Here is a 14,816-nt window from a genome sequence, read left to right as displayed (position 1 = left end):
GCAGGACTGTAGTTGATTTAGAAAATGGCCCCATTGGTCTTATGTATTTATTTTTAATATTTTTTTATTGGAGAGGGGCAGTGGGATAGAGAAATATCTTAAGCAGGGTCCATGCTCAGCATGGAGCCCAACACAGGGCTCGATCCCATGACCCTGGGATTGTGACCTGAGCCAAAATCATGAGCTGGGATGTTCAACCGACTAAGCCACCCAGGCACCCTGATCCCGTAAGCTTTATAATGGTGATCATATGTGTAACAAAGTATGTTAGTAGGTTTAGGAGACATTAAACCTGTTAAAAAATTATTTAAAAAGCAGATGATAAACAGTAAGAAAACACCAGCTTGACCTTAAAAGGAGCAGGGCCTGCCTGGACACTTACAAGGGGCACTGTTGTCCCTCTGTGCACCTCAGCAGCACGGGTAGTAATGAGTAACTCTGCACATATCTTCTCTTCACTGACACAAAATTAGCCCCCAACAAAAGGCCCTACAACACTAGTTTTCATTATATTGATTTTACCTTTGCTTTGGAGCAGGGATATTGAAACAGATGGACTTTGCAGAAGTCGTCAGCAACAGCGATCACCTTCCTATTGTGGGATCGCACCAGTGCATTGATATCTGTCCCATCGGATCCTTCTGGCCAGACACCTTTGATACGGAAACACAGTGGTGGAGGAAAATTAGTCTAAAATATAACTGTGATACTACATAGGCTTATTTCATTTTAGAATCTTACTTTCATCTGTGTTCAAACTCTTAGCTGCTAACATTTTCCTTACAAATTTCTTAGTAGTGCAATACCTCTTTTAAAGGATGAAGTTTTACCCGAAATCTAATAATAAAATTAAGCCAAAAATAGCCTCAAGATGGAAAATTTAAAGACACAAAAGTACTCACTAGTACCCAGCAGGTGGCACTCATTTGTTTTAGTTTAACTCACCTCTGCAAATAAGCTCTTCCTTTCTAAAGTTTCTAGTTGGAGGGGAAATTCTCAGTTAGTTGTGTGGTGAGGTACGGAAAGAAAGCCATAGCATTAGTTCTTCCAAGGAGACTCTGGGGAAACTGTGTAAAATGCACACACTCCTTCTCTGCTGTTCCCTTCAGGTGGGCACTTGAAGAGAACCTCGAAGATTCTTAATAGAAATGCATAGGCCATCTACAAGTCTACCATGCTGCCCCACAGAATTTTCCTGTAACTATGATTTATGTCCAGAGACACTACAAATTTAATTATTCTGAATCATTATGAGGCACTGGTGATCATGTCAATGTAGTTAGCACAAAACTCTATTAGACTAGATGGAACTTATGGAATGTATAAGGGCTGAGATGCTGGCCTCCTATGGTTCAGTGCTATTCTAAAGAACAAATAAGTTTTTGGTAAATTTGCTGAGTCAAAACACTTTTTTTATTAAAAAAAAAAGTTTTTTAATGTTTATTTTTGAGACAGAGACAGAGCATGAGCGGAGGAGGGGCAGAGAGAGAGGGAGACACAGAATCCGAAGCAGGCTCCAGGCTCCGAGCTGTCAGCACAGAGCCCGACGTGGGGCTCGAACTCACAAGCCGTGAGATCATGACCTGAGCCACCCAGGTGCCCCTAAAACACTTCTTAACTGACACCTCTTACTAAGTAAATGAGTATTGTTTCATTAAAATATCAAGGTACGGGGGCGCCTGAGTGCCTCAGTCAGTTAAGTGACCGACTTCAGCTCAGGTCATGATCTCGCGGCTCGTGAGTTCGAGTCCCACGTCGGGCTCTGTGCTGATGGCTCAGAGCCTGGAGCCTGCTTCAGATTCTGTGACTCTGTCTCTTCCCCTGCCCCACTTGTGCTCTGTCTCTCTCAAAAATAAATGACCATTAAAAAAAATTTTTTTTAAATAACTAGGTAAATTACCAGCCATTGGCTACTGCTTCAGTTTCACCCAGAGTAATGAAACTGTATGTGGACTAGTCCGGATTATTTTTTAAATTTCTTGCTAGTCTAGGCATTCTCCTCCATCCCTATAGCAGTTGTGTTTACTTTTTTGAGAGAGAGCACGCAAATGGAGGGACCAGGGGGGTGGGGGTGGGGGGAGAGAATCCCAAGCAGGCTCCATGCCCAGCTCGGAGACTGACATGGGGCTTGATCTCATGACCCTGGGATCATGACCTGAGCTGAAATTGAGAGGCGGATGCTTAACCAACTGAGCCACCTGGGTGTCCCTGCACTCCAAATTTTATCTTTAAATAATATCTACTAAAAATGCCTTTATACTTCAAATGCATTCATATGCAAAAGAGTAAGAACTGCTGACAAGGATGTGGGGAAACAGAACCCTCGTACATCACTGGTGGGAATGTAAATGGTGCAGCCGCTTCAGGAAAACAGTCTGGCATTCTCCAAAAGGTTAAACACAAGGTTACCATTTGACCCTCGAATCCCACTCCTAGATATATACTCCAGGGAAACGAAGACATGCCGATACGAAAGCTTGCACATGCTTGTTTGCAGCAGCATTATTTATAACAGCTGAAAAGCAGAAACAACTCAAGAGTCCATCAACTGATAAATGGACAAGCAAAATGTGGCATATGCATGCAACGGGATATTGTTCAGCCATAAAACGAAGTGCTCATACAGGTTACAATGTGGATGAAACCTGAAAACGGTCTATAGCAAAGAAACCTGTTTCAATGCGTCACACGTTGTGTGACTGCATTTATACGAATTACTGAATAGGCAGAGGTCATTAGAGAAAAAGCAGATGAGTGGCTGCTGGGGGCAGAGGAAGGGGGAGAGGTGGGGAGTGACTGCCAATGGGTAGAGGGTTTCTTTTTTGGGGTGAGGAAAATGTTCTACAAGCAGACAGTGCTGATGGCCACACAACTCTGAATATCCTAAAACCACTGTACTGTATACTTTAAATAGACGAATTATGTAGTATGTGAATCACAGCTCAATAAAGCTATTTTAAAAATTTACAAATTTAAAAAATTCAGTTTTTACTTGGAGGAAAAACATGGGAAGACAATCTGTGCTATTATTGTAAATTTTTTCCTTTTAATTGTCTTTCATATTTATTGAGGACCAAAAGTCTGCTGGACTCTGCAGAGAACACACTTCACAATGGTTCAATCCTAATACACTTAATTTCTCTGAGTCTGGCATCAGTAGCGACAACACTGAAGAACATACACAGACTACTTTTCACTTAGCAATTTAACCAAGTAAGTATTATACATAAAAACCCCACAAACTACCTTTTCCTCATCAGGTGTCATGTTCTTACCAAAGACTTGAAAGCCTAGGACGCAGGTATATGTCGTCCAATCGATGTCCTTACAATCTGATCGATTCCTGATTAGTTTGCAGCCACTCGGAATGTCCCCTTTAAATTTAGAAACAGGAAGTATAATCATAGTGACTGTGTACAAATGTTTTTGAAAGTGCATCTTGATTCAAACTAGCCACGTTTACTTGTATTTATAATCCACACACTGAAAAACATTAAGACACATTTAAAAAGGAAAAGAAAGTGCTCACTTTACCGTTCATAGAACCACAAACTTGTTCCCCACTGAAATTGTTCTTGCTTCTTTAAGAAGCGTAAATGCCTATCCATTATACTCTTTCCTGTCTCCAGGAAAAGTTGTTAAATACAAAACTGTATGAGAGCAGCAATCTCCCTGAGTAATTTCTTAAGACTACATATCTACATATTTAAATTAATTCATTACTTTCTGGGAGAAGTGAACCACATTTGAAAGTCTCATTCCTTAGCTCAGAGTAACATGTGCTTTGTCAAATCAGAGAGGCCAGCATGCACTCTCTGCACAGCCTGCTCATCTGTGCCCGACAGACCCATCTCAGCCATATCTAGTCGTTCATACTTACAGTACAATATCTCATAGTCTCCTGAGTTAGACATTATATATTTATTGTCTGGGGACCAGTCAAGGTGTGTGATATAGCTGGAATGTCCCTAGAGAAAAACAGAGCGACAATTAGGAAAGCATTCAGTGTTTTGAATAAGTCGTTTAATAGTTAGCCAATACTTTCTCTGCGTAGCCATTCATCTGGAATTCCTCAAGTACAGAGAGGAGTATCACAGCCTCTAGAACTGAACAGGGCTCACAACAGGTCTTTAGTTCTTTCTCACCATGTCTCACTGGCAACTGAAGAGGCAGGTATTTAAGAATCTCATGCCCTACCAACTGAGCTAGCCAGGCGCCCCAAGAGGCAGGTATTTAAAGATGCCAGTGATACATGAAGAGTTGTGGCGGAACTCTGGAAGACAGAGATCTCACCACAGTGGAAACATGTGGAAACACTTGGAACTTGGGAACATGCTGTTGGCCTTTCCACGCAGATAGCAGCCACAAGCACCGACTACTTGTGTCAGACTTCCAACAATGAGGAGTCTCTTAAACTTGTGCCTTAAAGGATACTTCACAGATAACCATATCCTCAGGCCTTATTTCAAGTCACTGGTGTCCCCTTTAGAGGGACTTCATTTATGAGAATGAAGTAATGGTTCCAGGAGCTGCTGCTTAGTATCCACAGTACACCCCAGAGGCTGGGGAATGTGGCACACGTATATGGGCATATGGAGGGTTCCTAGAAAAACTCTCAAAGAGTATTTCTGGGGAAAACTCACCCAACATGTACTCCTTCAGAACAAGTGGATCCAATCTAATTAACTCCTTAAGCAGTGATTTTTTTTTTTTTTTTAATCTATTCATTCTGAGAAAGTGAGCTTGGGGAGAGGGGCAGAGAGAGGAGAGAAAAGATCCCAAGCAAGCTCTGTACTGTGCTGTCAGCACAGAGTGTGATGTGGGGCTCGAACCCCTGAACCATGAGATCGTGACCTGAGCCAGAATCAAGAGTCAGATGCATAACTGACCGAGCCACCCAGGTGCCCCAAGACCGTGATCTTTTTCTGCTCTGGTTTTACTAACACTGTGGGAATTAAGGCAAAAAAACTACCAAATGCTGTATTTTGTTGGCTTCCTATGTAAGCATCTGATGATTTCTAAGATAAATCACACACAGGTCTTAACGGTTTACCAAAGTCAATGGAGACTCAAAAGCACTTTTATCTCCTACCATCTATGGTAAAACATATTTAATTTCTATTGTACTTTTTGAATTACTAGCTTTCTGCACCCATGATTTTATTTTTTAAGTTAAAAAATCCAAAATAACTTAGGCACAGCTTTTAATGTTTCACACAAAACATTCTAATTACTCCATTATCCTTCTGGAGTCTAACGACACCTGCCTGGAGCTAAGATCTCCTTCACAGTGCTGTATGGCAAATATACATATTTAAACACTTAAATGAATTTAAATTATGGGATTTTGAGAACTGTGAAGCTCCTGAACTCACCAGAGACGAGGAGGTATACTGGAAAACAGGTTTGGAATCACTTGCTAGGCACAACGGAGATCTACCAACTTAACAAGAAATCAATTTTCAGAGCCCGAAAGACCCATGTGGTTACTGGATATTTTCTGAATATGGCAGAAGGATGGGGTTCACACAAATCCTCTTCCTGGCGCACACGAGTCTGATGGCGCTGGGCTCTGGTGTCAGGAGAAGCCATGCTTCTTAGATAAGAAAACTACATGAAGGACCGATCTCACTAGATTACCCAGGCAAAGTGCAGTCCCCCAAGAAGCATTCACATCAACGTAGAAGTGTTTAAAAATATAATCTGGATCTCTGTGAAAATGCTTTAGTAACATTATTTAGAAGAGCATCAAAAGCTTATATGTAGGGGAGCCTGGGTGGCTCAGTTGGGTGAGGGTCCAGCTTCGACTCAGGTCATGATCTCACAATCTGTGGGTTCAAGCTCCATGTCAGGTTTTGTGATGGCAGTGCAGAGCCTGCTTCAGATTCTCAGTCTCCCTCTCTCTCTGCCCCCCCCCCCCCACTTGCGCTCGCACGCTCTAACATAAAAAAAAAAAAGCATTGTATGTATACATAATATTCAAGTAGCTCCATCTGTACTGGACATAGAACATATTTAGAAGGTCAGTATAAAGTCTTCTCAAAAAGGACTCCTGAGTAGCAAAAGTACCCAAATAAAGGAAAGACCCTGGGGAAGTTATCAATTCATACCAGAAAAACAAAGTGAGTATTTTCTCCCTCATATGGATTCCAATAAATAAGCAAAGAAAAGATTAAATGCAACTGTTTGGCATCTGTAATGTTACCTTCCCATACACCACCTCAGAGTGTCCTTGCTTCACCCAACTCATAGGCCATGGAAGGTACAGGCACAGCTTGGGGGAGGGTAGCTTCAAATACCACCCCAAGGGCGCACACACAGTTGGGAGCAAATCTAGTACACTTGTGGGGTGCCTGGGAGGCTCAGCTCGTTCAGCGTCTGACTCTGCACTGGAGTCTGCATGGAGCCTGCTTAGGAAGATCCCTCCTCCCCTACTCGCTCTCAAAAAAATAATTTTTTTTTTTCTTTTACTATACTTCCTTGAAAAGAAACAGTGAAGTATTTTCTAAGCCGGAATTTTCATTACTGCTATTAAATAATCACAGTAATAATCACAAGTGATGGAACCCAAGACGACTACTCTGAAAAAAATCAGAGATATTTTAGCTACATCTTTGTCAACTAGAAGACCATCTACATCAGTGGCTTGCAACCCTGGCTATATATTAAAAATTATATGGGGAGTTTTTTAAAAAAGTTCCAAGGCCTAGAGTTAGGGATCTCACCTTTTCCTTGTAAGTAGGTACCAGACATGACTCCCCCTTACCATCTAGAGCAGTGCTAACGGAACTTGCTGTAGTAATGAAAATGTGTGGACATACACGGTCCAGTGCAGCAGCAACTAGCCACCTGTGGCTTCTGAGTACTTGAAATATGGCTAGTGCTCCCAGGGAACTGAATTGTATTTAATTTCATGAATGGAAAGTTGTAGTTAGTAGCTGTGATATTGGATAATGCAGAGAACAGTCCATTCTTACCCTACTGATATGAAATATTTCTTATCCTCTAGTAAATTTCGATATAAACAGATACCTGTTTCTGAACTTTCTTTTCTGTTCCATTAGTCTGCCTATCTCCAGTCAACTGGAATAGTTTTGTGGTATGTGGAAAATTTCAGATGAACTTTCAAAACATTTTATCATAAATAACATGTTGAAAATTCAAATAAGAGGGTGCCTGAGTGGCTCAGTTAAGTGTCTGACTCTTGATTTGGGCTCAGGTCAAGATCTCACAGTTCAGGAGTTTGAGCCCCATGTCAGGCTCTGCACTAAGAGTGTGGAACCTGCTTGGGATTCTCCCCCTCCCCCTCTCTCTGACCTTCTCCAGCTTGTGCTTTCTCTCTCTCAAAATAAACAAACAAACTTAAAAAAATATTTAGGACTGCATCAAATTTAGACAATAATTTGTAGAGAACAGCTATTTTTATCAAATCTTTTGATCCAGAAACATGTTATAACTATTTTTTCAGCCATGTTTCCTGTGCTTTACTTGCTAGGTTTATTCTCAAAGCATCTACAGTTCTGGTTGCTATTGCAAACAGGATTTTTCCCCCATCAAAGTTCTGATGTGCTTTTGCTGGTTTGAGGGAAAATTATTATTACTATTTTAGTTTTATTTATTTAATTAGTCTCTACACCCCATATAGGGATTGAACTCAAAGACACTGAGATCAACAGTTGCATGTTCTTCTGACTGAGTCAGCCAGGAGCCCTGAGAGAAAGTTATTCTTTATAGAATAGGTTGCTAGCTCCTATACAATCCAATTCTGCCACCCTTTTGTTAAGAGCCCACCTAAAACACTGGATTTCCCAATTTCTTTTGCAGCTAGAGGTGGTGCAGAAATCACTGAGTGGGGCTTCTAGGGAAACTTTAAGAGAACTGATTTAGGAGGAGCAGTGTCTTTTCCCCTTGCTCTGATCCTCTCCTCCTGGAACTAGATCTGATGACTGGAGAATGACAGAATACAAAGAAAGGAAGATCCTATGTCCCTGATGACTTTTGTTTAAATGATAACACATCCCTCATTTTTTTACTGCAATATATCCTGTTACACGAACACTGAATCCTAATCCCATACTGGATTAGTTTCTTGGAGATTTTTTTTTTTTTTTTAATGTTTATTTATTTAGAGAGGGAGAGAGTATGAGTGGGGGAGGGGCAGAGAGAGGGGAGGGGTGACAGACAGAAATCCAAGCAGGGTCCGCGCTGTCAGCATAGAGCACGATGTGTGGCTTGATCTCACCAACCATGAGATCATGACCTGAGCCGAAATCAACAGGACGCTTAACCAACTGAGCCACCCAGGTGCCCCGTTTTCTTGGAGATTTCTAAGCAGACTGTTAAAGACTCTTTTATGCTTCTCTTTTTGATGTATATTTTCAATTACCAAAATCCTGGCAAAAAGGACCTTACTTTTACCAGCATTTCTTTCCTATCAGGACAGACTTTGTAATAGTACACCATTGCACCTTCAATATATTACATTTTCTACGCTAAGGTCTCAGAATGTGTTAAATCCTTTTACCAAGAATTGGAGTCAAAGACAACGCCAGTGTGCTGGCACTCAGGGGCAGAATAAAAGCATCTTAATCCTTGGGGGCCTGGGTGGCTCAGTCGGTTAAGTGCCCGACTTTGGCTCAGGTCATGATCTTGCGATTCATGATTTCGAGCGCCATGTCAGGCTCTCTGCTGTCAATGCAGAGCCTGCTTCACATCCTCTGTCTCCCTCACTCTACTCCTTCTCCAGCCTCTCTCTCTCAAATAGAAATAAGCATAAATAAAATTTAGAAAATTTTCAAAAAAAAAAAAAAAGGCATCATAAAAAAAGCATCCCACTGCAAACAGAGTAGAAACTTTAGGTTGGTCAGAACACTTAAACTCTTTCAAGGAAAATACACAATTATCCACAATTAGAAAACTATTTTTGAACTTTCATAGATTCATATTAAATGCTGAAAGACACCCTTATGTAACACCCGGGGTTGTCTCATCTAGTTACTGAGAACAATGCTGCTGCTGATGGCACCCAACACTGAGCAGAGAACATTCTATGCACAGGGCATACACGGTCAACTCTCAATCTTCCAGGAGCCTGCAGGAGGACGCCCACTTAGCAGATGAGCAAGTCCAGGAGGCAAAGAGAGGTTACATAACTTTTCTGAAGTCACTATTATAAAAAAGAATTGGTGGAGCCAGAGTTTAAGCCCAGGTCAGAGATGTCTGGACCAAATGAAACACAGCATTTAAATCATGCTTATCTTTTACTCATTTCTCTAACAGTGAAGATGAGCAGAAAGTAATTTAAAAGTAGCATTTCAGAAAAAGAATTTATAAGTAAGGACTTTTTCAGTACATTTTCAAAATAGCACAGGAAAAGCTGAGGTAAAGAAACACTGTATGGAAAGCAAGAAAACTATAAAACCTCACAATCCTCAAAGGTATTTCAGATAACCAACCAGCAGTCTTCAAATTCTTCTAAGCTATAAAATCAAGAGAAGCCCCATATACAAAGCAAAGAAAATCAGATCCATACTAGCCCGGCCCAGCCCCACCCCCAAACCCTGGGGCTTTGCAGAAGTTAAAAAGAGCTTCTGAATCCAAAGCCTTTTTATAAACTTTTCCATAGCAGCAGTTATAAAATCAAACTGCTTATACAGTGAATATATGATATAACCACGAACCCCTGAATCCCACAGGTTAGTCAGACCACTTTTTCTAGTCTGTATTAAACACTAAGAAGATGGATGCTTTCATGGGAAGTAAAGAAAGACAAAAGGTCATTCTAAATTATACGATCTGAGTGAGAGGCACAAAATGCCACAGATCTGGTCAAGTAGGCCCAGGGTGTGTGCTAGAGGGGATGTGGAGAACCCAAGGGCAGCAGGAAGATGGTGCGCTCCCAGGGGCAAACGCGGGAAGTGAGATGGCAGACAGGCCACAGAAGAGAAAATGAAAGGCTGCCACACAGAAACAGTATGGAAGGATGACTCCATTCCTTTTTTTTTTTTTTAATGTTTATTTTTGAAAGAGCGGGGAAGAGAGCAAGCGTGGGGAAGAGGCAGAGAGAGAGGGGGACAGAGGATCCGAAGTGGGCCCTACGCGGACAGCAGAGAGCCCGGTGTGGGGCTTGAACCGTGAGATCAAGACCTGAGCCAAAGTGGGACGCTTAACTGACTGAACCACCCCGGCGCCCCAGGATGACTCCATTCTATGTCTCTTCCTCTCTATTCCTCAGCCAGACAGGTCAGGCTCATGGAGAGAAGATCATTTCTTGGAAGATCACTAGGGTTCCTTCAAAGAGAAGTTCCAGGACCATATGTGTAGAAACAAACTTGAGGTGTTTGAGGGGGAATATCTGCTACATAACAGCATGTAAATTTCAATGAAATGGAAGAATAAATTTTGTGTGTTTATGGAAACTACAGTGGGAATTAAACTTTAGAATTGACATCAAATAAGGCAGAAAAGAGCAAAGAAACAAGAGCCCTAATAGGTCCAAGGCCAGCAAGTCTAGAGTACAACCTGACCGCACGTATGAATCTGTCCACAGCAAGTGTTGTGCAGGTGGCGGCGGCAGGGTGGTCAGCACGTAAACAGAGCCGCAGAGGCAAATGTGGACAGTACCACCTAAGGTCTAGGGTAGAGGGACCTGAACCAGGACCACTTCCAGGGGAAGCTACTGACCTACTGGGGATCGAGGTGCCAGGCTTGCTCACTTCCTCATGATACTCTGGTTACACATGCAATTTTTGTCTAAAGGGAAGTACTGGCTGGAGGATGTGCATGTCCTGTTCCCTTGGCATTTATAGATCTTATTTTAAATGAATAAACTAGCATTCTGATTACGAGTTGGTTTCCTGAGGCCTGCTTATGGAGAGGAAAGCTGGTTGGCCAGAGGAAACTAGGATTCAGTCCCTTATCAGTTATAGCTCTTGTAAATTGGTATTTTACACAGGAGAACCTGTGTGATATAAGCCCATGTCTCTAAAAGGGTCTTGTTTTGTTTTTTTAGCTTATTACAGTGAGCAAGGCCTTGGCCTGTCACAACCTTGTCAAGCAAGCCACCGTGAGGGACTCACACATCATCAGTTAGCTGCCTTTTACTGAGACATGCTCCTTGGTGTTCTTGGTACCAGTCATCTTCTCATCTGACATTTCCACAAAAAGTGATGCCATCAAGAGGGACAGGCTCCAACTGCTTAATTCATTAGAGAGACATTCTCTAAAAATTCTAAATAAATAGGCTTCTGCAGCTATTTTGGTTACTTAAAATATTGACTAGTAATAGGAAAATATTGGAATTGAAATAGAAAACAGCATTTGTATCTGCAACCATGAATAGTTCCTAACCTTCACAACAATCCTATATAGTAGGAACTATTAAAATGTCCAATTTTAAGATAATAAAATCAAGATTTAAAGAAGTTAACTAACTGGCCTAAAGTCAAATCTATTACCAGCAAAACCAGCATTAGCTTGGTTCTGTCTGTCCTCTACCCTAACAGACACCAGATAAAAGCGGTCAACATGAAACTGTAACACCAGCTGGTGGAAGCAGACAGCAAGGAGAAGTGACAGCTGGAAGCAAAGTACAAAACACAAGATAATTAGAAAAGCAGAGTAGCCGAGCCTCTCATTACAGGCTCAAACAGCACTATCAACTTTAACAGTTCTGAAGGAGATCTCAAAATAATATTTTCAAATGCTTTCAAGATAAAAGCTGCTTAACTGGAGAAGGCTAAGTCTCATGCAATTGAGACATTTCTCAACACTCTCGAGGTCATTCTCAGGACAATGAGACAAATACTGAAAAACCTGAGGCATTATCATTACAGTGGAAAGTCTGCTGTACTAAGAGAAGAGGGTTCCGGCCCCAAGTTTGCCATCATGTCAAGATGCAACCAAGGCCAAGTCCTTTATCTTTTCTGAAACTCAGTCTCTTTATCAGTAAAATGAGGGCTGAGCCAAGTGTGTGCTACAAGGCTCCCTGGAAAATTTTATGATTCCACCATTAAATTATAGTTGATATACTCTGTTTACTAAGACATGGACTTTTTTAAAAGGTTGAGGTAAAAAATAATTAAAAACTTGGTGCCTGGTGGGGTAAACCTCAGTAACCGAAAATTCCTTTCAGCGGAGCATTTCACTTACTCATGTGGTGCAAAGAGGCATTACTGTACTATTCCACATCACGAAGATAATAAATCAATTAAAAGAGATTTCAATAGATTACTGGGTAATGATTCATAATTGTTGTCAAGAAAAAAAATAATTTTGGATAAATTCTAAAACTTTGAGGTTGCTTGTAGACTGTTTATAGGCTGGTTTTAGGTGCACATACACAAAATAAATAAACAAGTCTCTTCTCTGACTAGTAAATGGGTTTTGCTCATGTACATGCTTCTAAAAACAAATTCTTTTATTTCTCTCCCTAAAACTATTTTGGATCTGTGCTGCCACTAATCACTAATTCATCAGTTTTCAGCCCTAATTTCCTAACACACATACCATGCTACTCATTTTCTATAAAAATAATAGTTACCACATACTGAGTAACCTATTATTTGCCAAGCACTATTTGAAATACTTCATACGTATTAACTTATTTTAATCCAGTGAAGTAGAAAACTGCTATTATCCTCATTTTTATAGATGAGAAAATTGAAACAGAAGGTTTAAGTAACTTGCCCAAGGTCACACTAGCTTGTAAGTGGTGAAATAAGAATTCAAATTCAGGTAGTCTGATCCCAAATATGTGCCCTTGACACTATAGTATACTACCTGCCTTTCTTATCCTGCCCTCAGCTCAAATGTATACTTTTTGAAGAAACAAAAATCTTATATTCCTGGTGTCCAGAACATTTCTTAAATTAGCAGAACACTGTCATAAGGTAAGTACTCAGTATGTCCACAGGATTAAATCGAATCTTTACCTTACAATGATAACCTACTCAATCAGGACAACAAATTGAAGGAAATATGCTTCTGTTAACTCTCTTAATAAATTACTTTTAGTGGTAAGAGAGGTGACACAGGAAACTGCAGGGTGTTGGGGGTGGGCAAGAATGTGGGACACCGGGATTAAAAGTGAGATTGCCCTTTCATTTCTGACTTACTCCATTTTTAAGAAGTGTTATTATTCTAAGGGTTTCCTATGGACACAGCTGTGGTTTAAGAAATTGCCTTAAATTGAAAGAAGTATTAAACTCCCAACAAAAGGAGAAACTTTTTTTTTTTTTTTTAAGATGGGGGGTGGGGAGGGCTGGGGGAGAGAGAGAGAGAGAGAGAGAAATTGAACATGTGAGCAAAGGAGGGGGCAGAGGGAGAGGGGGAGAATCTTAAGCATGTTCCATGCTCAGCACAGAGCCCAACACGGAGCTCGATCTCATTACTGAGATCATGACCTGAGATGAAATCAAGAGTTGGATGCTTAACCGACTGAGCCACCCAGGAACCCCAAAAGAAGAAGTATTTCTAAAGCACACAGGGAACTGCAGTATTTTGCTGTCAAGTAATCTTCATTTTCACAGAGTGAGATTAAAGTTTAAAGCAGTGAAAGATAGAAAATAATGGAAACATCAATGTAAACATTTAACTTTTTAACAGAAGTAAAATTTTCCAGCAATTTTCCAGCTTAATTTATTTTACTTCAACCACTTACAGTGCACTTTCCATATCTGCTATATTTTCTTCCATTTTCTGAGACTACATAGAGGTAAATAAAGTTGTCATGAGATCCTACAGCCAGGAGGGTGCCATCTAGAATGAGACAGGAAAAAGTGTTAACTAGAGAAATGTACTGATGGATTCATTTGCTGCTACTTTATTGGACCTGTATTAAATGCTATTTTACAAATGTTGCTAAATCTCATGAATTTAACTGGTATTTGGTATTTGATGAATAAATCCTTCCATCACTAAGCGCACTTGAACAACAGTCATTTTTTCAGAGAACTCACAGGCCTTGGACCCTAGCCTCATCTTCTTCTAGGTAGCTACAATATGGCCCCAGGAAAGTTAACCTGTTCTTATGGGTCTAGGTACCCAGTACTCACAAGCCGAGGGTACAATTGCTCATTTCAGTGGAGCATACATAACTTCTCTAACTATAGTCTCTTGGGAATGGACTATATTCTCTTCCTTCATGGTCTCTTCTATTGTTCTTACCACTTTACAGATGGTCAATAAAGTCTAACTGACCTTTGGATTTTTAACTACTACACTTGCAGTAATTTGTTAGTAGAGACTAAAAAACCAAACAGAATACCTTTTCTGCCTTAAGATAACTTGCCAGGCTTATAGCTTGAAGCAAATACTTTTCCTTCCACGTTCAACTCAGAGAACAGTATTCTGTGGTTCCTTTGAAACAACTTAGAAGCAATCAAAAAAATCCTTTGGATCCCACACTGATCCAACAACTACTGGAATAGATTTTCAAATATAAGCAAAAGTCACTCACACTAACTCCAGGGAAGAATATGAATCAAAACCATATTAATAATGGGGAAAAGGAATTGGAATACTGTGAGAACATAATTAATATTTTGAATAAGGTGTAAAGAATTATTCAAATAAGGCTAAATGAATTTATCAAATTCTTATAATGAGCTGAGTATTTTATCTAAGTAACAAAACCAATCATTACTATGTAGCCAGTAATAATGTAACTAGATTTTAAAGAACCTGAATAGGTTCTATCACAGTGTATTTTGAACATTACTATAATTTTTATTTTCTTACATATAAAAAAAGGTTGCTAAATAGATGTAACAGTCAGTCTAATACCTATCCAAAATTCTAAGTATGTGTGTAATTCC

General features: G+C 40.3%; 1 protein-coding gene across 11 annotated transcripts in view; it reads right to left on the bottom strand.

The window, feature by feature from the left end:
• Positions 1-14,816, bottom strand: part of EML4 (EMAP like 4) — a 160,291-nt gene that overhangs the window by 3,108 nt on the left and 142,367 nt on the right. For all 11 annotated transcript variants that reach the window (XM_078444776.2, XM_060653455.3, XM_081795216.1 and 8 more), the window contains 4 exons: positions 13,661-13,758; positions 3,881-3,968; positions 3,276-3,374; positions 523-653 (listed from right to left, as the gene is read on the bottom strand). In XM_078444776.2, the coding sequence (XP_078300902.1) occupies positions 523-653; positions 3,276-3,374; positions 3,881-3,968; positions 13,661-13,758 (416 nt within the window). The remainder of the gene's footprint in view (positions 1-522; positions 654-3,275; positions 3,375-3,880; positions 3,969-13,660; positions 13,759-14,816) is intronic.

This window comes from Panthera onca, chromosome A3, assembly GCF_046562875.1.
Source record: "Panthera onca isolate mPanOnc1 chromosome A3, mPanOnc1 haplotype 2, whole genome shotgun sequence".
Lineage (NCBI taxonomy): Eukaryota > Metazoa > Chordata > Mammalia > Carnivora > Felidae > Panthera > Panthera onca.
Note: the sequence above shows the minus strand (reverse complement) of the source record. Positions and strands in the feature narration are given on the sequence as shown.